We start from the raw sequence: 22570 nt of genomic DNA, 5'->3' as shown, positions 1-22570 counted from the left end.
CTCATTGTCAATTTGCAGGAAAAAAAAAAGATATTTTTCCTTTTGTATCTTTCCTCTATCCCAACCTTTTTGAGAGGTAGAGGTTCAAAGTTTATAGTGTGCTCCTTCACAGAGAGCAGCGGCTGTGCTGTTGAGTTTGGATCATCATCGATCCTCTCCTGCAGCACAACCATCTTCTACTGACTGTATTTTAAGTATTTTTCAAAGACTTTGTATTTTTGCCAGAAAGTGCCAAAATATAGCTAAATCCACTGCTTCTATTTTGTAGTTGAATTTGTAGTTATAAGAGCAGATCACAGTAATCATCTCTACATGAGCCAAAGAAATAGCTAAATATATGTATTTGCAAAATGCTGGACAGTCTGGCAGTCAGCAGCGTATTGAATTATGCTGACTGATTATTTCTATAGATGTTTTGAAACATTTATCAGTGTGGAAACTTGTCACCATTAAAGTACAATATAACTGTCATCAATTCAAGCTGGCCACTGTTATGAATGATTAAAGTGCCGCGTTTCAAGCCTAAAGAGGTTTTGAGAATTTGGTACTGAAAAGACTTTAGGTGATTAATACTGAGGAAAAGAAACTGATGCATCCCTACTCGTATTGGATTGGAAGACAATAACAACATCTTTTTACTCATTTGGTTATAAGTAGCTTCCTAGATCACATTTTCTGTGTGTAGGAAGTTTGCATGTTGGTGTTTGTTCAAACAAGATTACATTGCAACCACTGGTTGAGGGAATCATTGAAATGTAAGATCTTAATCAAACAAGGATGACACTCATGTACAAACATATCTACATTTAACTGCTTAGTGCTGGGTATTTGTGCATTCATTTCATTATAAAAGTACATCACACAGTCTCTCATATAATATGTATACTATTGTGAAACACCTTTTTTAAATAAAGAAAAATAGTTTTACTCTCCTTTCAATTCATCACCTCTTTCTCAGTGTACTATTCCCCCCCCCCCCCCCTCTCTTCCTCCCTCAGCCTTATTCCCCAACATTTAGCAACATCCTGATCATTTTTTACAAATTTATTTGAACATGCACTGTTCTCTTTGAATGCCCGGTGGATGACAGAGAGGATATTATCAATAAAAAAAATCACCGCCAGCAAACAGCTCTGCACAAAGCATCTGAGCAGAACAGACCAGCGTAGCAACAAAATAACCTCTTCTTTTATTTTAATCACAAAAGGGAATTCCCATATCAAAGCATTGTTATGCATTTTACTCAATTTGACCCAATAAAAACTGTTCCTCGACCCATTTTGGGTCACAGCATTTTGGGGCAGACTGGCTTAGCGAAGCAAGCCTGTTTCCCCCATAGCAGAATGATAATATGTGGAGCCAGATCTTTCTCCAACGCTGACACAGCGCTGTGCAGATAGGTCTGGCAATGCAAGACGAGATTTGGCTTGGCAGCTGCAGGCTGCAGGTGTCCGTAGTGTGACAAGCTGCACTGCTGCTAATATTTGTGCTTTCATATCCTATTTTCAGTACAGCAACCTGGCCCGTACATAGATAATTAATGTCGTGTTGACGTTAAAACAGACTGGTTTAAAAAATCTCTTTCAAGCTCGCACCCCCTAATAGCAAGTCCTAGATTTACCTTTGACTCACTCTGCCTCCTCTGTTTGGAGAGAAACAAACTTGTGTCACATGAAACTCTCATTATACCTGTAATATTTACAATACATCAAAATCTGTTAATGGGCTGAGTTGAATTTTCTGCATATCTGCTACTACATAAGTCATACTATGCACAGATGTGCACTAATTAGTAGCATGTGCACACGTTTAACAGACTAAGCTTTCTGTAGTTTAGCGTCAGAATTAAGTCGTTCATAATCCTCTAATTAGAATACCTGAGGCACAACAATAGCCCCTCACACTGCGGCCTCGCACTCTTAGTAAAAGACGGGTATTATCAAATGGAACACCCTTTTTTAAGTTTATGTATTCTTCTTTTTGATTGTATTACTGTATCTATTTAAACAAATACTTCTTTAGCTCTGGCTTTCTGAGGGTAATGGGATGTTCCTTCTCTGAATGTGCTTTAGTAAAAGGTAATGGGTTAGGGTTTCCCCATTTACCTGCAGTGGTGGAAGAAGTATTCAGATCACTTTAAAAGGAGAAGTAGTAATACCACACTCTAATATAAAGTATTTGTCAAAACATTAAAAGTATCAAAAGTACTGATTATGCAGATATTATTAAGTCATAATTATTGATGTATTAATATGTAAGCAGTACTTTCATGTTTTAGTGGACCATAGAGGGGCACATATGAACTGCTTTACATACTGTTTGGTAGTTTTCTATCTCTGACAATTCATCATATTGCATTAGCTGATGATATGTTTTGTATGTACACTCTAAACTTTAAAAGGTATCTAATAACTACAGCTTTGAAATAAATGTTATTTAAGTGCAATGCACTTAGTTACTTCCTGTGCAGAGAGAATCTGAAGTGTTTACATGCAACAACACCACAGCAAACATTGATGAAATATTGGCCCAATGATTCTTGGACTCTCTCATGCTGCTGATGGGGATGCCCTTATTGGCATTATATGAACGTACATCAGTCTCCGCTCTGTGACCGCACCCCTTCACATCGACTGCTGTTGCCCCGTGGCACATTCTACTTCATCCTAATTACAATTAATAATTGAAAATAGGAAATCAATGTGTGCAAATTAAGTGCGGTAACAGTTGGTTTTATCGGGTTGACATTGTTTTTTGAGTGGCTTCGTCGTTGCCCGTGACTGAGCCAATGTTGTTTGTTATGTCGGTACTGCAGTACAATCGTGGCTTTATTTATACTCCAGTCACCGTGTATCGTTATGTACTGTAGATAAACGTCCACCTCTACTCTGATTGCTTTTTTGTTGTTGTCCTGTGGCAAGAGAACAAAGGGTTTGTTTTCTGCAGGACAGGGTGAAGGGTAAATTATTAATTGGAAGGAGCAGTGGGCTGTGTAACAATTTGCTGATCCAGAAGCTTTCATGAGCCGTGTCAGGTTCTGTTGAACAAGTGACTGGTTTACTGCGCTGAGGCAAAAGCTTCCCTCACAGCCTGCTTGTATTAACGCTCAACAAGGCCTATTTTATTAGAAGGAGAGGGCCGCTCTTTTAAGCCGCATCACTCTTAAGTGCTTGTTTTGAATAAAGTGTGCGATGACCTGGCCTTGTCTGTCTTGGTCAACCGCCGGCCCTGTTAACCCTGTTACAGCTGCGCTGCACAGGAGCCGGCTGGCACCTGCACGGCTCTTATTGATCCAGGTTCACATCCTGAATAGAACTTGGACAAATGATCAGATCCTCCTCTGGATAAACAACCAGGAAGGACTTTTTAATCAGTAATGTATAGTCTTGAAATAATTAAGTTATTCACTCATTAGTTTGTGGTTCCAAATAGGCAACAGTCAGATCTTGTTACTTCTCATCGAACTGCAAGGTGGTATCAGGAGGGAGCATATGGTGCATTATGGTGAACGGTCGGAGCAGCAAACTCTGTTAAGAGAGTCTCCAGGTTGTGTTGTGGGTTTGGCCCTGTGCTGCTTTTTCCCCCAGGGGGATACGAACACACAAGGGCTCGGCTAAGATGAATTAGAGCAGGACAAACGACACGCCCAACAGCAGAAGCTGCAGCGCGCTGTTATTCCACTTCAGCAGAAGTGCCCCCATGACTATTGACAGTTTCTTCTGTATATTTAGAAATTCATTTGTCAAACTCACAGGGATGTATCTAAACTGTTTACTTGTCGTGTCTGGGTTTCCTGAGGACTAATAAATAACAGTGTAATAGGTGTCAGCAGAACATGGAGCAGACCGTGGCGCCTGTCTTGTAGCGTATTGACAACTTTTACAGCAGTAAGTTTAACAAAGCTGAGAGACATTTATCACTCAATGCAAAGTTACCACTTTACACAGCAATCATCACTTTCCCTCAAGACTTTGATACTGTACCAGTCCTGTCATCTTTTCACTCTATTAGTCTGCGTCATTGAGTCAGGGAGCTGTGATGAATAGCTGAATGTTGAGTCGGGCTTTTATATAATAACTCCTATTACAAATAGCTCATATTGACTAAGGAACAGAATATTACACATTCTTGTGTCAGCTAAATTGTAGGCAGAATTGTTTCATTGTTCCTTTTCAGAATAATCATTTTAACATTTGAAAATATGTATAGTAAGCCCCGTCTCTTTATGCCATTTTGAAACACTGACTTTCCTGTATTAATTCTGGTCATGGAGTGTAATTTGAAAATTCACACCCGTCAAAGAAAAGAAAAGTACAAAGCCTAGTGCTACAAAGCGTGAATCAGACAATATGAAACTCTGAGGTGCACTCTTCTAATGAGGCAATGCAGGAGACTCGTCAAGACAATGAGTCACGCTGCTTTGTTTTGCCACAAGCTCTGCTAAAGAGTAAGTGAGGAGTAAAAAAGCTCTCAGGAGCCAGAGCGTTTTGCGTTCTAATGTCTTGTATGAGTTGAGTTATTCCCCGAGTGTCAACAGTGTGTGTTAATAATAGTTATGTGACAGTGAGTGACTCAGCCAGTGGAGGGTGAGGTCGGGCTGCGTGCCAAATATTCTAATAGCAATAATGTGGTTTTCCTAGTTAAAGTTGGCAAAGCAGCAACGGACTGTCTGCACCCACCACCTTGAGTGGCCGGCGTGTATACCAGTCCGGCCGTGACTCGAATTGAAGTTTGCTTTTGCGCTGCATCCAGCTGAATAAATGAAGTTTAAAACTGGCGTCTTTTGAAAGAGGAGAGATATTCTGCGTTTAAAGAGCTTGACTCAGGCCCCCACTTTGAATTTAGCTTTGAGAGGCTTTCTGTGGCACAGACTCCCCCTCGTAGAGAACAGTGGCAAACATTTTGCTGAAGAGGCCAAGTTCAGGAGAACTTCTGAATGAAGTCAGCTGCAGAAAGCTGTTTGGTTTTAATCCTGTTGCAGCCAGCTCCTGATCATGCAGACTCTTGAGCACACTTCAAAGCTCAGCACCACCATGATGGCTCTCTCAGCCCATTCTTTGGACATCACCTTCAGAAGTTTACTATCTGCCGGTACCCCTCAACGTGATCTGTTTTGTTCCAGTCAAGGGGATTATACCCAGCACCTTGGGATTGGACCTTTCCCTGTGTGTGAGGTTATCCACATTCCGACTGTTATGTATATTATGAGCTCTGGGAGTCAGGGCTGACTAGTGTATGTGTCCTCTGCTTAGGCTAACTGACCCAGGCCAGGCCAGTTAATGGGCAGGATTGCAGCTTATCTTGTTTTAGACTTGTGTGGGATTCACTGCCTACACATCACAACCCACAGGGGGTCTTCATCACCTCACACAATTTATCTGTACTGTCTAGAAGCTTAAGCCTTCATGCTACATGCTACTTTCTTCTGCTGTTTCTCTCTGTTTTTGCCTGTGGCTCATCATGAACTCTGACTCCTTAATCACAGTTAAATGCTGTCAGAGCTGGGAAGTGAGAGACTGCTGGGTAAAGTTTGTGAACCTCTGTGTAGGAGAGAGACAGTGAGATAATGGGCTTTGCTCTCAATGTGCTGAGGCCTCTAACTGCAAGCTAAAGAAGGTTTAAAACTTCAAATGGTAACATTTGTTGAGCTCCTAAGCGCCAGAAAAGTCTGCAAATTAGGCACTGGATAGATTTTGGTTTATTTCTGTTTTTCTCTGCCGCTCTGGGTATTTTTTTTTTACTGACATTGTATTTTGAGTTATACATGTAGGAATATAAAATGCATTGTTAAAATGGTCAAGGTTTGAAGCTGAAACCAGAGGTGATGATGCCTCCAGTTATTTAAGCACTGCCTGTTTTTGAACTGTGCTGAGAGAGCACTGTTGAGCTGAGGGAGCTCTGATGAGTGCTTATAGACTGCTAAACCAAGTTGCAGCTAAACTGCTCATCCATTACTCCGACCGCCGGCACACACCTCAGATTTAATGTGCCGGGGTCGTTTGCGTGGCAGCAGCTCAACCTTCAGGGAACTCATTCATGCCAGACTTGAGGCCAGGAGCACATTAGATCAAATCAATGTGAGCCCTGTAATGTGGCCTCTTGTCTGTCTGACCGCAGAAGTAATACTGCACTAGCCCAGAGTTTCAGGACCCCCTTCAGAGAAGACCTGACTGTATCAGGGAAGGGTTGATCATCTTCCTGCTGAGTACCTGGAAAAACAAGCCTCAGTGCCGACCATGAAACAGGGTTCATTAAGCTCCCACTCTGGTTGATCACAGCTCTGGCAAAGCGAGCATACAAGGAGGGGGAGTAGTGTCTTTACATTTTCATCTGAGTCGGCAATGATGCGACAATCAATAGTCGAATATTCACCGTCCTGGCGGTTGTGCCGGACTGGATCTGATCTCAAGCTGGGTTTTTATGCCGAGAAATACAACTGCTGCTGCTGCTGCTGGAGAGACATAAGGCCATACCAATCATTGAAATCACCACTAGATCCTCTAAAGGACAATTACCATGGTGCGAGTGAATACTACCCCAGCTCAGTGCCGATTGTTCTTCACATAAAAGCTGGTTGCTCATTTAACCTTGAAGATTAGCTATTTGCTTGCAGTTTATGGGACTTATTGAGTTTTTCTAAACAGAGACATCCCCTAAGGAATATTGGAAAGGCTTGTTTTACATCATTTCCTTAGGTACCACTTTGTAATGTGACTGAGCTACTTACATTAACCCATGTAAAGCAGCTAGGTTTTTATAACTTAACTAATCTTCTTGCCAATATTACAATACAGCTGGGAAGACTCATTCTGCTCTTCATTGTTAATGAGGGATGACACCTCTGGGCTCTGCGTCACAGGGGACGAGTATTGTCTCTTCCAGGTATTATTCCATCAAATTGAAGCTTTCTGTACTAGGACTCCGAGTTTAATGTTAGTCAGTTTAAAATACATTTCCAACGTTTGAGAAGTGAGAATTTTTCACCAGCTACAGCAGTGTGATAGTTTCACTGACTCCAGAACCTTAAGATTTGTTTTCCCGCTGCCCATTTTGACAGCTGATTGCTGAAGTTGCACCTGAAAAAGGTGTTAAAAGACATACAAGTAACAAACTGTTACATGCACAGATTACCTTGTTTTCTCGTTCTTAATCTTTTGCATCCTCTTTTACTCCCCCCTCTAGTTTTCTGAGAGGTGTGAACAGCTTGCACATTTGCTTCCTTTTTTGCAAATTGATTTCTTGGGTTCTGTTCATGCTTTTCTTTATGGTGGTTGTGGTATGTCAACATCACATATACTCAATCTATATCAGAGTCACAGCACATATCTTCACCAATTTCTGAGTGACAGAACTATATCCTGCACCTGTTTGATCATTTCATTTTACTTGGTGGTAATGCAGAGTTTTAGTCACCCTGTTACAAGAGAAGTACCAATCATTTAAAAGTTAAAACACATTAAGCCTGCATTAATATTGTTTATATTTACACTGAATATAATGACTAATGTGTAATGTCAATAGTGCTACTTGTAGTACTGAAAGTTAACCCAACTCTACAAAGCTTTTTGGCCTCTTTTAACATATTGTTATGCCTGGATTTGACCATATTGTTGAGTGTGAGTAGAAATTATTAGTAGATTAATTGATTAATGCAACTATTTTGATAATCAATGAATTGTTTAAATGTATTTAACAACAATTCTTAACTGACAATGAGTGAGAGTTGTAGCCCTGCTTTCATCAACCTCGAGACAGCTTTTCTAAGCAAACCACTTTGTTTAAACCTGTTTTATGTTATTTACTGAATGACAGCTAAGGTTAGCTGGTGAATATATATCCTATAGGACAGCGTCTAAGTGAGATGTCTCAGTCTAACTTTCTAAAGAGATCTACCTGGATGATACAAAGAGCGGTTAATGTTCAAAGATGTTTTTCTTTTTCCATCTATTGATCTGTTGGGAAGGACTTTCCCATTTCAAAAGCTTAACTTAGTTTTGAGAAATATCAAACAAAAGTGAAGTGTGTATCATAATTACATAACTCTGTGGGGTTTTTGTTATTAACAAGAGCATATACAGCCCCCTATATAATAACACAATGTTTAGTTCGTAAGTGATAATCCTTACAATTATATTTCTTTATATGGTTTGTGACTTAAAGAAAGACAAATAATCAACTTGATTGAACAACCTGTTTGTAAGGCAGCTTTATTATTTGTCCCTCGCAGTGTGTTTTTCCAGCCAGAAGCTTTCTTTCATCACTTCTCTGGGGTACCAGCAGGTTTGGTTACAGTTTGATTAATGTTTTGGAAGGTTAACATTGACAGGCAATATGAATTTTGTTCGGCTGTGTTTGCTGTTGGCTTTGTATTTGTCTTGCAGAAACTTTATACCCGAGGAGTGTTTATAGATGTGAAACAGAAGCTCAGTGGTCACACAGACTCATTTTTCTGTTTGGAATTGGCATGTTCTTCCTTTGTTTGTGTGTCAATTTCTGTGACTGTGTGTGAGTGATTGTTTGATGATGTTAGCTCTGTGATGGATAGCAACCTGTTCCTCCGCTTCCTCGCTCACGGCATGCTTGGATACACTCTTGCAGCATATGACCCTGAGTGGGAATGAAGACAGTGAATGAATTTAAAAGATATGGCTGGTGATATTCTATATATTTTTATTATTGTGAAAGAAATCCCATGAAAAGACCAAAAACAACTACTTGTATGCCCTTCACTCGATACTTTCTGGCTTCTGTACCTTGTCTGTGGCTCTCAGCTCCAAGACCATTCATCCATATAGACGATGTAAATACTTGAATACATATGTTTTCATTTTTTTATTATTCTGAATTATTTCACATGGCTTAAACAGCTGGACACTGCTGCTTTTAGAAAATACTAATTTAGTGTATTGATTGGTCCGCTGGTGAGTATTTAACTACAGCAGCTCAATGGTGTATTTGGGATTGACTCAAGATAAACTACAGTGCCCACATTGTTGTTGATGAAGAAACATGTTTCCCCGTGCAGCAGTGTGTCTCATTGATATGTTTTTAATATTTTTTTTTGGCAACAACACAGAGGTATTCTGCACACACAATATTAATAGGATCAATTCATTGTTTCGATCTTTTTGTGGGATTTGTCGACTAAAAAGAATTTCATATTATATTAAATACTCAAAAGTTAATAATATAGACAGAAGCTGAATATGATTGTCAAGTTTATGGAACACGGTTGAGTAATTTGTTGTGGTGTATAATTTCCTGAAACAATCACTATTCATGATTAACTATTACATGGAGTCATTTTTTATCAATTGCTTGCATTTATGTGATTTCAGATGTTTTCAAGGATAATTGCTGGTGAATATTCCTCTTTTGTTTTGTCGCTTTACTCTGTCTAATGCCACTTTCTCTCTGTGCCTGCAGGCTGTGAGAGTGACTACTGGGGACCTCATTGCAGTAATCCGTGCCAGTGCCAAAATGGGGCTAAGTGTAACCCCATCACAGGTGCCTGTGTCTGCACTGATGGGTACCAGGGATGGCGATGTGAGGAGTTCTGTGAGTACGGTTACTACGGCAAGGCATGCCAACTACGCTGCCATTGTTTCAATGGTGCCACCTGCAACCACGAGACAGGGGACTGCATCTGTGCAGCGGGGTACTCAGGAGTTTCGTGAGTACCAGCAACATATTTATTCCTTTGCAACTTTCTCTTTGGTGTTTATAAAATAGATGTTAATGCATTGTTTGTTATTTTTCTGAGCCTTCTTTGTTGATGCAGGCAAAACACAAGTTATGTGTCTGAGACATTTGATTTTTGATTTGTATGGTGACAGCTGTGAAGAGAGCTGCCCCTTCGCTAGTCACGGGGCTCAGTGTGAGCAGAGCTGCCCCTGTCAGAATAGAGGAACGTGCCACCACATCACTGGAGACTGTTCCTGCCCCACCGGGTGGACGGTAGGTCACACGAGTAAAGGTGGGAAGAGAATGAGGAAGAAAAGCCAGAGAGAGGAAAAGGGTTAAATATTGTTGGTGTTCTGTTACGTTAATATCTCTAATGTCGTCTTTCCAGCAGAGACTGGCATGTTGAGAACATGGACCTTGGGATCAATAGGCTATGTTCAATTATAAATGAGAATGTAGGATTCTGTACTCCCTGCAAGAAAAAAATAATTGGAGTGCCTGGTGGGGAGGTTGTGCATGTTGTCTCAAACTCCAGTCCACAGAGTAATGTCAAGTGAACAGTGAACATGGCCACCCACAGTCAACAATATAAAGTATTAGTTTAGGGACATCCCAGTGGCCTAGGGTTTTAAGGCAACGTTCCAGTGGGTTCCTTTGTTGCATGACATCTTGCTTGCACTCTCCCACATGTCTGTCTCTATTGTCAAACTATTGAATGAAGGCAATACGGCAAAAACTAAACCTTTACAAAATGATTGTATGCTTTAAAAAGCACTGCCTACATTATTTTAAATCAGAAGTGGAAGATAAAACCTTCTGTTATGGTATAAATGATTTTATATTGCAGTATTCATGTATCATACTATAATATATTTTTATGGAAATTCTTTAAGAAACTGATTGCATATGAAATAACCAGATATTAAAGTCTGTTTTCGGCTAATCTAGTGAATTAAGTACCTGACAAATTGAGGTACTTCATCACATTTATTCAAACTTTTTTTTTTTAATCCAATTTTGCTGTAGAGCCTTTCTGCTCATTGATGTGCAACACAGCCCACAATTACCTAAAGCAACCAGAGATTTTAAAGGGACAGATACCATGATATACACAGTGTGATACATTCTGTAATTTCTATTGTCTCGTGCTTTATATCGTCCTAGTGTCCGACCCCACTTTTAAATCAATTGCTTGAAACAATTACAGAAACAGATAGGAAAACATAAACAGTGTTTCCAAATTGTCCATCAGTTTTAGGTATTTCAGTCCTGACAAAGGGATGTATCTCATATGGTTCTGTGCTGGCTTTTTTCAAAGGGTCCAGTTTGTGCCCTGCCGTGCCCTCTTGGAAAGTACGGCATGAACTGCAGCAAGGACTGCTCCTGTCGTAATGGAGGACTGTGCGACCACGTCACGGGGCAGTGCCAGTGCGCAGCTGGCTTCAGTGGACGCAGGTACGCAGCTGACACCTCTGGCAGACAGACTGCTAAATTATTTTGCACAAAAGCTTTTTGTGAAGTACTCCGTGCAAACTTTTGTACTCCCACTTTGAAAATAGGTCAGACAATGGCGTCATTTATTGATGTTAGTTTTCAATGCAAAGGATGATTACATGCTGACATTTAAACAGTCAGTCATTGACCTATTCTCTTTGTAGATGTCCATATGAGGCACACACCTGACTGTTCTTTAGAAAGAGAAAAGAAGTGCAAGAAGAATCTCACGCTCAAGAGAAATAAGCATTTATAAATGCCCATTAGTCCATTTGAAGGTGGATTGGAAGCTTTTAATAAGAATGTTTATGTTTAATTAATCTTATACTTCATGCTTGCCAGCAAGGTTTCATGTCTTCAGCCTTCATCCTCCTCCTCTCCCAGCCTGTCCATTGATCTCACCATAGGCTACATGCTGTTTGGATTCTGCTCATTAATTATAAGTAATGGGCTTATATTAAGGTCTCATTGAAATCCACAGATCTTTTTAGTTCCCTATGCCTGCCAGACCAGCCCAGAGCAGCCGGGTTTATTAGTTCAGCTAAAGCAATTGTCTCTTGGATGGAAACACTTCCTCGACAAGACCTTTCCTTTCCTTTATTATTTTGCAAAATTGCCCTCATTCATTTTGTCAGTGGCAGGTGAATTAACCTGCCAGGAATAATCTGAGATTGTGTTAGCCCCCTCCCTCTTATGTCTAGTTTAATAATACCATTGTCCCCTGATAAAACTAAAGCCGTTTTAATTCAAACATGAACATAACTCGCCCATTTTGTAATGCAATTGAGCTATTTGTAATAGCTTTGTTAGACTCTTGAGATTGATACTCCAACGGGATTGTGTAGTTAAGTCGGTATATTTAAGTGAACTCTGATCCACTGTAGTTCTTCATGTGGAGAAACTCATCAACTCTGTTTGATGACGTTTACTAAGTCTTGTGAAACTCATGCAGAACCTGACTGCGGACGGCAGGGGGCTGCTTTTAGGGCTTCCCTGTCATGAACTCGAAGAAATTAATGAGGTTTTTCAAATTAAATAAATAAATGATGACATTAATAATATAATGTTTTTACTATATTACAATAGTAGCTGAAAAGTTGTATTCCTAAATCAAATAGCCACTATTTTGAAATACCCACACACTGTATTGTACAACACCATTGTCATGAAAGTGTTCACAGTTACAGTTATTACAATTTGTCTTCGGAACTTTTCTTTACAATAGGCATATTTTGTAGATCTTAGAACAATAACAGTTTTTGAAACTCTAACCATCTTAAATGGGATATTTAGTATTTTGCATTTAAACATTTTAGTTATATTTAACATGCAAGTAGTAGATTGTGCAGCAGTAACAGCAGTGGTGGTATAATGACACCACAACTAATATTGAATATTATTTTCATCAATCATTTATTATGTACTGGAATGATATGTACCTATTTTTAGGCCAGCAACTATTGCTTATTCTCACTATTGAAAAGTTATTGTATTTATTAATTGCTAAGTGTATAAAATAGTTCAAGTCCAAGGTGATGTGAGGCTAAAATCAAACTATTTTAATTTTATGAATATTTAAAACAAGACAATTAGTGAAACTTCCCATAAACAATTAATTTATTATCACGTTTACTTTCGATTCATTTTCTGTCGTTAGTTGAATATTCAACTAATTGTTTCAGCTCTAATGCTTTAATGTTCCAATGTATCACGTGCACTTTAACATTTGAATCTCATGTTACCACTCTTTACTCAAATGTTTTAAAATGTACATTTTAGAGCACCAATTAAAGATATTTTCTTCCTCCAGGTGTCAGGATGACTGTCCTGTGGGCACCTTTGGTCCGCAGTGCAATCAGAGGTGTGAGTGTCAAAATGGAGCCAAGTGTCACCATATCAATGGAGCCTGTCTGTGTGAAACAGGGTTTAAAGGCCCTAATTGCCAAGAGAGATTCTGTCCCCCGGGCCTCTACGGGCTCATCTGTGACAAGTACTGCCCCTGTAATACCACCAACACCGTGAGGTAAGTGAGACATTAGCGTAAGGCCGCACACAGCTTCACACTGACCAAGCCCTGAAGCAAAACCCCCTGTAGCGCTTTATGAATAAAGACTTCTCCAACTCAATTTTACGTCAGCCAGCTCTCATTCTGTAGTCTGGACACCTCTCAGCCATGTCATCCAGTTAGCTTTTAATCGCGACCTTTGCTTCATTCATAATTTCTCAGCAGCATTCATAGTTAATGCAATGTTAATGCTCTGATTCCGGCTGGAGTTGGGCGCCGACCGCAGAAGTCATTACAGAAAAAAGGATAAAACGGACACCTCATCTATCTGAAACAAGCACGTAGTCACATAGATGGATGAATGGCTGTTGGCGCAGACTTCACACTTTGACCCTGCTCACAAATGAAGTGTTGCTACTCTCCGAGCTAAAACTTTGCCTCACTTTTCCTGTTCTTGTCCCATCTTTCTTTCTCATTATGTTGTAGCTGCCACCCGCTTTCTGGTGAATGTACCTGCTCTGCGGGATGGACAGGGCTTTACTGTAATGAGACCTGCACTCCTGGATACTACGGAGAGGGATGCATGCTGCCCTGTAGCTGCACCAACGGAGCTGACTGCCATCCTGTCAAAGGCACCTGTATTTGTGCCCCTGGGTTCATGGTGAGTTTCCTATATTCTCACAGTTTTTAATTGTACGAAGGTCAGTGACAACTATAATGGCAATGTTTTATTGTTATTTTAGATGTTGTGTTTTGTTTTAATTTCACCTTTACTTTGTATCATTAGATCTAAATCTCCTTTTTGAGAGAGCCAACATGCGAAAGATCCTAAGCGCAATTATTTGACACAAACCAACACATAACCAATATTCACTGAAGGAAAAAGAGTTAGGGAAAGGAGAAATAAAATAAAAATAGGAAACCTTAAGATGTATTAAAACACATTGACAACAAAAAAAGGAGGAAAAATCAACAGACGACCACATTAGACAAACAGTCCTTAAAATATGACTCCGTGGAGCTTAATAATATGACATTGTATTTAATATGATTCAGCCTATTGCCACTTTTCTTTATTTTAATTTAACCACTGCTGTAATTACTTAGCGACAACTTGTAATTATGTTGTTGGTTACGTTAATTGTTCATAACATGCATTTATTTTAAAGTGTCTGTTATATAGCTATTCATCTGTTAAGGTTGTTGCTTTGATTTATATTTCATGTTATTTGTGGCCGTATTAAAATGTTTGCATCATTGTGGCCGTAATGGTCTGGAAGCGGTCCCGGTATTACTTTAGAAACTTTTTGTACACAGGCAGGCAGAAGAAAGGTGAGACATTTTATTATTGCCTTATTATGGATGTGCTCTACTGCACCACATTAATAATCAGTCGTGCGTATTTTACAAAAATGGTTGATACACCTTAATTTGTGGCATGACAGAGACAAGTAGAGAGCAAACTAACATCTATATTTCTAGACCAATCGGGAGAAAATGTAATCTTTGACCTACCTACGTTTCCATTTGAGCAGTTTTTGCGCTGCCACATTGTTCCTTTTTACAACTGTCAAATTAGTTGGGTAACTTCAATCAGTTTTCCCATTGTGTTTCTTGTCTTGCAATCTGAAGTTACAGCGCAACAGAGACAGAGAGGGTACATTTCTGCCAACATTACATTTCAGTGGAAATTGCCTGTGTCTTACAGCGAGCCACTGTGGTGAATTGAGCTACCGAGCAGGGCCGCAGACTGTGTCTTAATTTGCTCCACCTGTTCTCTTTGGCGGCTGCTGGGAAGGGCTGCCAGATCCATTAAACAGACCTGGAGGGCAGGAGCTGGATGGAAAAGGAGGCAGTCAGATGCGAACAGACACACATCATATGGAGGATTGGTGTGTTTGTGTGTGTGTTGCAGGGGGAGGGAGGGAGGAGGGGGTGAGTACATGTGGTAGCTTTCTAATGGAAAAGCTGCTGCCGTTTTGTTAGAAGGTTATAGCTATGACTTACCTGTAAGTGTGTAACTTTGTGTCACATGCATGGCCCATGATCATTATCACGCAGTGGAGCTTTCAAAATGTGATCGATGATGGCGTTGAAACTATGATTTCTGGTGAGGTCACTTCCTCAGCAAACAGCTGATAGGACTAAGCCTCCCTGCTGCATCTTTGTACTGGAGTCCCAACGGGGAGCAAACCAAGCAAAGTGTTGGAGCAGACTGAGCTCCTACACGCTTGATTTAGCTCTAGTAATTGGACTTGCTCTTTTTGACTGGGACAAAGTGATTACATGTTACCTATTTAGGCATTGTCCCTTGCAATCTGCAGCATGTACTCGCAGTAACATTCTTTCCCTAAAGCATGCCTACAGTTTCTACAGATTCTGTTGATAATGTTGTGTCTGAAATATGAATGCATTAGGAATGGATTCCAGTCAGCCTTTGTAGGTGGTGAAAACAAATCATTTTCCTATCTCTCAGGGCTTTCTAGCCTCATCAAAAGGTTCAGAGGTTTATTTTCTGTCTTGCTGCATGAATTTTAAACTGCAGTCACTCATCCAGCAGTTAGATGGACTGCTAAGGAGTGAGACTGATTGGTAATTAGTGGTACCATTTGCATCTAGTCTCAATGGGTATCAGGCTGATCAATGTTGTGTCAGTGAGAGGCTTTCTGGAAAAAGTGCTCTCCAATTACATTAAGATACTAATAGGTATGAATTTAGTGCCTTGGCCAAGGACGACCTGGCTGTCTCTCAGCAGCTCAGGTCTGGTTGTAGCCTCCATTGGCTGTGCAGTTATGTAAGGTCCTGCTGTTCTCGTGCGATGGACTGACAGCCCGTGTATTAATAATGATACTCCACATGCAGACTTCTATCCTTCGCGGCTCAGAAGGAATATGAATCAGTCGACTAATGAGAGAGCTGCCTTTCCCCTCTTGAGAGCAGACCAACCACCGGTCTCTGCGCCATGAGGGGGAACCCAAGTGGAATCAGACGCAGCCAAGGATGCAACAAAATCCATGTGGTCATTTGTGACTGCATGACGTTTTATCCATGAGTCCAGTCACCAGTAAATTGCCTGTGCTCTAAAGACAGGTTGAACCCCTCCCGCTCCTCCAGCCCCCACTGGCTGGTCGACCTTCTCTCCGCACTTAACAACTGCAACTGAACTGCTATTGTTAGCAGTCTTGAAGCTGTCATTTTCAGCAGAACAAAGGTTATTGCAACCGATTGATAAAAATTTTATTCACAGACAGGCGCTTTTATGTGGTGTACGGGGAGGAGAGATGTTTTAAGATGTGTGTTCTGCCCCTGGCGTCCACTGGCACATCTCCTCCTGCCTCCCGTTTAAACTGAGTTCAAAATGATAATGAGCGCAGTGAGCAGCCAGCAGTCCCCCAGTGCTCTGGTGAGCAAAGCAAGAGACACTCAGGACTCCTCTGGGCCACTAATTGGAACTCTAAATCATTGTGTCACCTGTCACTCAAGGCAGGGTGTGAAAGGGAGGCTGTGGGAATCCATAGACTGGCTGTGATCTCCAGCTTAGGGAGGGACGAGACTAGTGGAGGTGGGCTGTGCTCAGCTTTCAAAGCAGAGAAATTCTAATGACAGCAGGCTACAGAGGACAGCAAAAGAGTACTCCATGTCCTTTACCAGAATAGTTTACTCTAATGCAATGGTAAGGGGCTTAAAAGCTGCGCCGACATGGCTGCCCAGCTCCCATTAGTGTGCTTATTGATGGTAGATTGAGAGTCGGCTGCAGCCTCTAGGATCCTGCTGTTCCCCTGTCCACCCAGTTCACCACCTTGGAGTTTATTTGTTAGTTTTTTGCTTCTCTTAGTACTGCTAACTCCCACTGTTGGCCTGAGGCGGATGTAGTCAACCATGCGCTTTCTCTGATACTCATGGTGTGGCCAGCTGCTTCGCTTTGGGGAGATTTACAATATTCTCCTCTGATCCTAACCCCTTTTGGCCAGGTGCCTCCACCAACCAGTAGGAGTCGCTAATTTGCGCACATGGACATGATCCTCACACACTGTCAGTTGTGTCCATGTAGGGACAAAATGGACGATTGATCTCTGGTCTTGAGCACTGCATCATTTCACCCTGGACTGTAATTCCTCTTGGGTCTACAACTCCCTGCTGCAGCATTTTAACAAAGCAATAACCACATCTTAAGTTTATTTTATACATAGATGGTTGTAACTATTGAATGAACACCGTACACCGTTGTATGAACTAATGCAATTTGGATTTGGTAGTAGCTGGTTGGAGTCTGGGTTTTCTGGCTTTAGAGTCCTGCCAATCTATCTGCTGATGGAAGTGCAGACCCCCATGAGACCAACCTAAAGAGAGAGAGAGAGAGAGATGGAGAAAGAAGTGAAGAGATGGGGTGGAGTATGCATTCAAAAGATGGAGTGTGGCTGGGAGTAGGTGCTGTCAGAATATATAGAGTGCATAATTGGAAGCTGGAAGGCGATAGCTTTGGGGGATCCTTCCTCTTGAACTTCAGTTACAATCATAAATCCATTCAGTGTTACAGTTGCTTTGCTCCTCATTTTGTATACAGATACATTATGACTGGTCTCAATAAACAGTTCAGTAAGCTATGAAGAAGTGCAGGGAACCTTCCCTGTCTTTCTGTCTGCATCTATTCAGACTATATTATTCTCAGTTTTGGTCTGCCAGAGTCAGCATTTATTGCCATGCTGATTCTTTGCCTCATGACTTTACATTATTTCTACCTCAGGGTGAGGACTGTGCTACAATGTGTCCTCCTGGTCTATATGGACCAAGCTGCATGTCCACCTGCTCCTGCCACAATCACGCATCCTGCTCTCCCGTCGACGGCTACTGTATCTGCAGGGAAGGTACAGTATAATTGACTCATGGTAAAAGGTTCAGAGCAACTCTTGAGCTTTATAAGATATGCTACACTGACTGCATTATATACACGGCCATATCTTACGTGGATGAACAACACTTACAGACTTTTGGTCTGATTCCTCTTGCATTCGGTGCTTGAGAATGTAAGATAGGTAGTAGAAAGTTAATAAATTAATTGTAGAGGGGAAATTGCTGAAATTGCTGCCAATTAATTTAGTGCATGTTGACTTATTTCACTGGAACTCAAAAACATTGTTGACCTCCTGCTTGATTAATCTGCGTTAATATTTTTATTGCGTTATTTTTTCTGTGATTAATTAATCGAAATTAACGCGTTGATTCGACAGCCCTAGTAAAATGACAACATAATACAATGTGGCTATATCCAAAATAAATTTATATAAATGTGAACAGTTCGATGTGTCTCTGCTCTCTCTAACCTCAGGCTGGCAGGGTGTGGACTGCTCCATCCTCTGTTCCAGCGGTACGTGGGGTCTGGGCTGTAATCAGACATGCTTATGTGCCAATGGAGCTGCGTGTGACCCTGTAGATGGCACTTGTACATGTTCACCTGGATGGAGGGGAGAGCACTGTGGCGAGTCCTGCACTGTAAGTCTGTCTTTCTTTTAACTGAGCGCTCGCTGCAACTTGGAATCTTGAAGCACCATACAACTTGGAGTGTCTCATTGTGCCCATATGTGAGGTTTTAAAGGTATGACTGCAAGTTTGTATCATTGTCAGGATGGCACCTACGGGTTGGAGTGTCGTGAGCGCTGTGACTGTAGCCATGCTGATGGCTGTGATCCAGTGAGTGGCTACTGCCGCTGCTACCCCGGCTGGACAGGTCAGTATTGATTGTAGAAATCAGAAATACAGGAATAACCTCTGAGATCTAAACTGTAATTATTTATCCTCATCATCAAAACAAAGACATCAGATGCTAGTCAGACATAGTTATTATCCAAAACAGGAGAATATGCTGGGGCACTCATGGTTTGTGTTTTACAATATGTTTACAGAATGTCTAAGTAGTATTTAGTTAATTAAATGTTGAATTTTGTTTTGCCACTGTGCCAGCAGGGTATGTGAATGAGAAATGTTGAGATCGGAGCTCTAAATTAAATCCTTGGATAACACACTGGATGCTGGTATGCATTATTGGTTATACACAACGTCTGAAGTGACTCACCAGATAAATATTTGGAGACAGAATCAAATTGTTGGCCCAGAGTGCTCTCATGAGTTTAAAACACGGCTTCTGATATTTTTTATTTTTGGCTCTGTTCATTATTTAAAGATCTAGGTTGTTGTGAAATCTGACTGAGCCAACTGCCATATTTATTCATTGGAGGATTCACTCTTTCTTAGTTGTCATACATAGATAGTTCACTTTATAAATCCTCTGGGAAATTTTAAAGTTATAGCATTAAAATACAATAAAATACAACAATACAGAAAGACTAGTGGATGGATAAGTGGGGTTAGTCCGGATGCAAGTAAGGTGCAAATAAATAAAGTGCAAAGAGCTAGTGTGCAAAGAGCAAGGTCCTTAATAATACGAAAATAACAGAGTAATATGCATAGGTTTCCTGTTTGAACTCTGATGCCCTCTAGACCCAAATTCTTTACGTGAACATGTCTGCTCTTTGTTTCTTGTCATTTCCAACATTTGTTTACTTGGAAAGAGATGGAGGTAGGAAGATGTGAATGTCACACCAAGGGTGAGGATCATTATGCTCAAAAAAGTGTTGCATCTGAATGTCAAATACACGGGGCTAGCCGAGGACCTGGTCTCTGAGCCTGGGTGGAGAGGTGCAGTCAGGGAGTGAATAGATTCAGCAGTAAAGGTCAAGCCTGCGAGCTCTCAGCAGCCCACTCCATTCAGCCTCTTGAGCTTAGGGCATTTATTCTGGGAAACAATGTGGGTTTTATTATCTGCAAGAACGGAGACGGTAAAACGACCCTCTCATGCTCTGAATCCTGCACAGGTCGGGACCATCTGTCAGCCTTAATTGAGTCACCGGGGTGCATGACTGGGGGCAGCATCTAGCCCGTTGGGCTGGACAAACACACATGCATGCACACTTGAATCGTAGAGGCTTGACAGTGGGCTCTCTGAAGGAAGGAGCACCTAGAGATAGAAAGATGAGGGTTTCGTCACAAGACTGAAGTCAGGGATGGAATAAAATGGCTATTTACAGAAACACTGGAGCTATTTTCTTTTCTGTAAACACTGTCATATCACTGAGCATGCTAGCCCCAGAGTTGGTATGGCATCCTACTTTGCTGTCAACATGCTCTTTGTTTTATTGTGGCTTTTGTGTAAACTGTCAAGAGGCTTGACTCTAGAAATGTGTGCATGTAAGTCTATGTCTATGACCCACACAGTTGTTGCTGAACTGTCGTAAGTCTGACATCAGCCTACAAAGATGTAAAAGAGCGCTGTGACTGGACACTTGATGCAAGGGCTTCAAGCTCGTCCATGTTAAATAGATTCCATGTCATAGTGCAGGTAATGTGAGTGTGTGTTTACACGCACTGAGAGAGAGAGAGACAAATTGGATAGTGGGACCTCTGGCACTTCTCAGTGAAAAGCCTCCTTTGAAGACGCTTCAGTTCTGGCTTCTCTCACTCTTTCTTCTTCTCCCTCACTAGGCATCCAAAGCCGCCTATGTTTGTCACCATTAGAATGAAAAGTGTGATGCTCTGTCCACATTCATTTTCTGACAGTAAAGGCAGCCAGTTATTTTTTCTGCCTGGCCTAGCAAAACCTCAAACACACTTGCACAAGCCTTGCCCTCCTTTTGATGTCCATGGCTGGGCCTCCGACTAAATCACTTCTACCATGCCCTCTTCTCATCAGCACTAACATTTCCTCTCCTTTACTCCTCCGTTCCAGCCCTAAGGCGCCCTGGTTACTGTATAACATTAGTCCCCAGAGTTTAGCCCAGGTTTAATTCAAAGGTACTGCTCTAATGCTGCTTTAATGGCCGCACCATTCTTAGATATTCTCACTCAAAGAAAACTTCAAATGAGGCTTCAAACTAGGGGCTGGTGCTTGAAAGGTAGTAGAGTGTGTGCCTGTGTGTCTATGTGAATATGTAACTCTTAAGTGTTCATATGTGGCTGAGTGTTTGCAGCGATATATTTTATTTTATGAGTGTGCGTGTGTGTACGGTACATGTGATTTTGCCCCTTGGTCTTTTGAAGGCATAGGCCTGACAAAAAGTGGGCTGCTTTGACAGCTATGCATTCATGTGTGCAGTGAGAGAACTGTATGGGTGCAGCGTTTTGCGTTAGTTGGTTGGATCTGCACCAAACACACAGTGGCACTTCCAGACTGCGCTCTTGTAGCCTGATTACTTCGCTTCAGCTCTGTATACTACCCCGGCTCTCCTGAAAGAGAATGGGAGACAAGCTTGGCTTCTCTGGAGACCCAACCTTGTTAATCAACACAGTGCACTGGCAGGGAGCCCCAGTCAGATCAAAAATAAAATACATTTGGAAGGGAAACGGAGTCGGAGAGGATGGGCTGAACTAAAAAAAAAGAAAACACACACATACTCCAAGCAGCTGCTTCTTCATTCAGGACTGAAATCAATAGAGGATCCATGCTGCGTGAATACCCCTCCACAGATCCACTGTGATCAGGCATTGTGAATGCTGTCCTTTTGATGATGTGTTTTTACAGATGGCAGGCTATTTAGAGTATTTCAGCCAACCAGTCTTTGCCTTCTGACTGTTTATTCGCTGAATATTTGTGTAATGTTTCTGCAGGAATCCACTGCGATAATGTGTGCCCACAAGGCTTCTGGGGACCCAACTGTTCAGTCAGCTGTTCCTGTCAGAACGGAGGATCCTGCTCTCCAGAGGACGGTGCATGTGTGTGCGCACCTGGATACAGGGGGACGTCTTGCAAAAGAAGTGAGCCTCCTTCTCTTTTTCCAAGCAACCACTCTTTATCTAAAACCTCTACGTAATACCGGCGCAAGCCTTATAGCGCCACCGTAACAAACTCCATCACTGTATTGACCTTGCTTTGATCTTTGCAGAATTGTTGAAGGGTGAGCCTGCTGAAGAGAAGCACTCAGTTGTCAGTCATAACCGCTTGAGTGTAAACCCTTCATCACTGCTATCACTTAATCACAGTGTCTTTACCCCTACAGCAACACACACACACACACTCCTCACCCCTCTGCCCTGTACTCAACAGCCAACTCGCAGTGGGAGACTCAGAGTCCTCGCCCAAGGCTCATCAGAGGGTGTGCTAGCCCTGCTTTCTGAATGGGGTCTGTCTGGGGCTGCTCTCAAGTGATGAGCTCACTGATTGGGAGTGAAATTCACAATCACAAACCTGTAAACATCAATTTGAGTGGAATGTAAGACAGAGACTTAAACAAGCTCCCTGTGTTTTTGTGTGTGCATGTGTGTGTGTGTGTGTGTGTGTGTGTGTGTGTGTGTGTGTGTGTGTGTGTGTGTGTGAGAGAGAGAGAGGAAGTTATTACT

General features: G+C 41.5%; 1 protein-coding gene across 1 annotated transcript in view; it reads left to right on the top strand.

The window, feature by feature from the left end:
* The window catches only part of megf11 (multiple EGF-like-domains 11), a 49314-nt gene that overhangs the window by 16643 nt on the left and 10101 nt on the right, over positions 1–22570 (top strand). Inside the window, 9 exon segments of the mRNA XM_029433359.1 lie at positions 9427–9673; positions 9837–9957; positions 11003–11139; positions 12989–13201; positions 13670–13844; positions 17928–18048; positions 18510–18673; positions 18806–18908; positions 21842–21988. Of these exon segments, the coding sequence (XP_029289219.1) occupies positions 9427–9673; positions 9837–9957; positions 11003–11139; positions 12989–13201; positions 13670–13844; positions 17928–18048; positions 18510–18673; positions 18806–18908; positions 21842–21988 (1428 nt within the window).

The sequence above is a fragment of the Cottoperca gobio genome, chromosome 6, assembly GCF_900634415.1.
Source record: "Cottoperca gobio chromosome 6, fCotGob3.1, whole genome shotgun sequence".
In the NCBI taxonomy this organism is placed as follows: Eukaryota; Metazoa; Chordata; class Actinopteri; order Perciformes; family Bovichtidae; genus Cottoperca; species Cottoperca gobio.
Note: the sequence above shows the minus strand (reverse complement) of the source record. Positions and strands in the feature narration are given on the sequence as shown.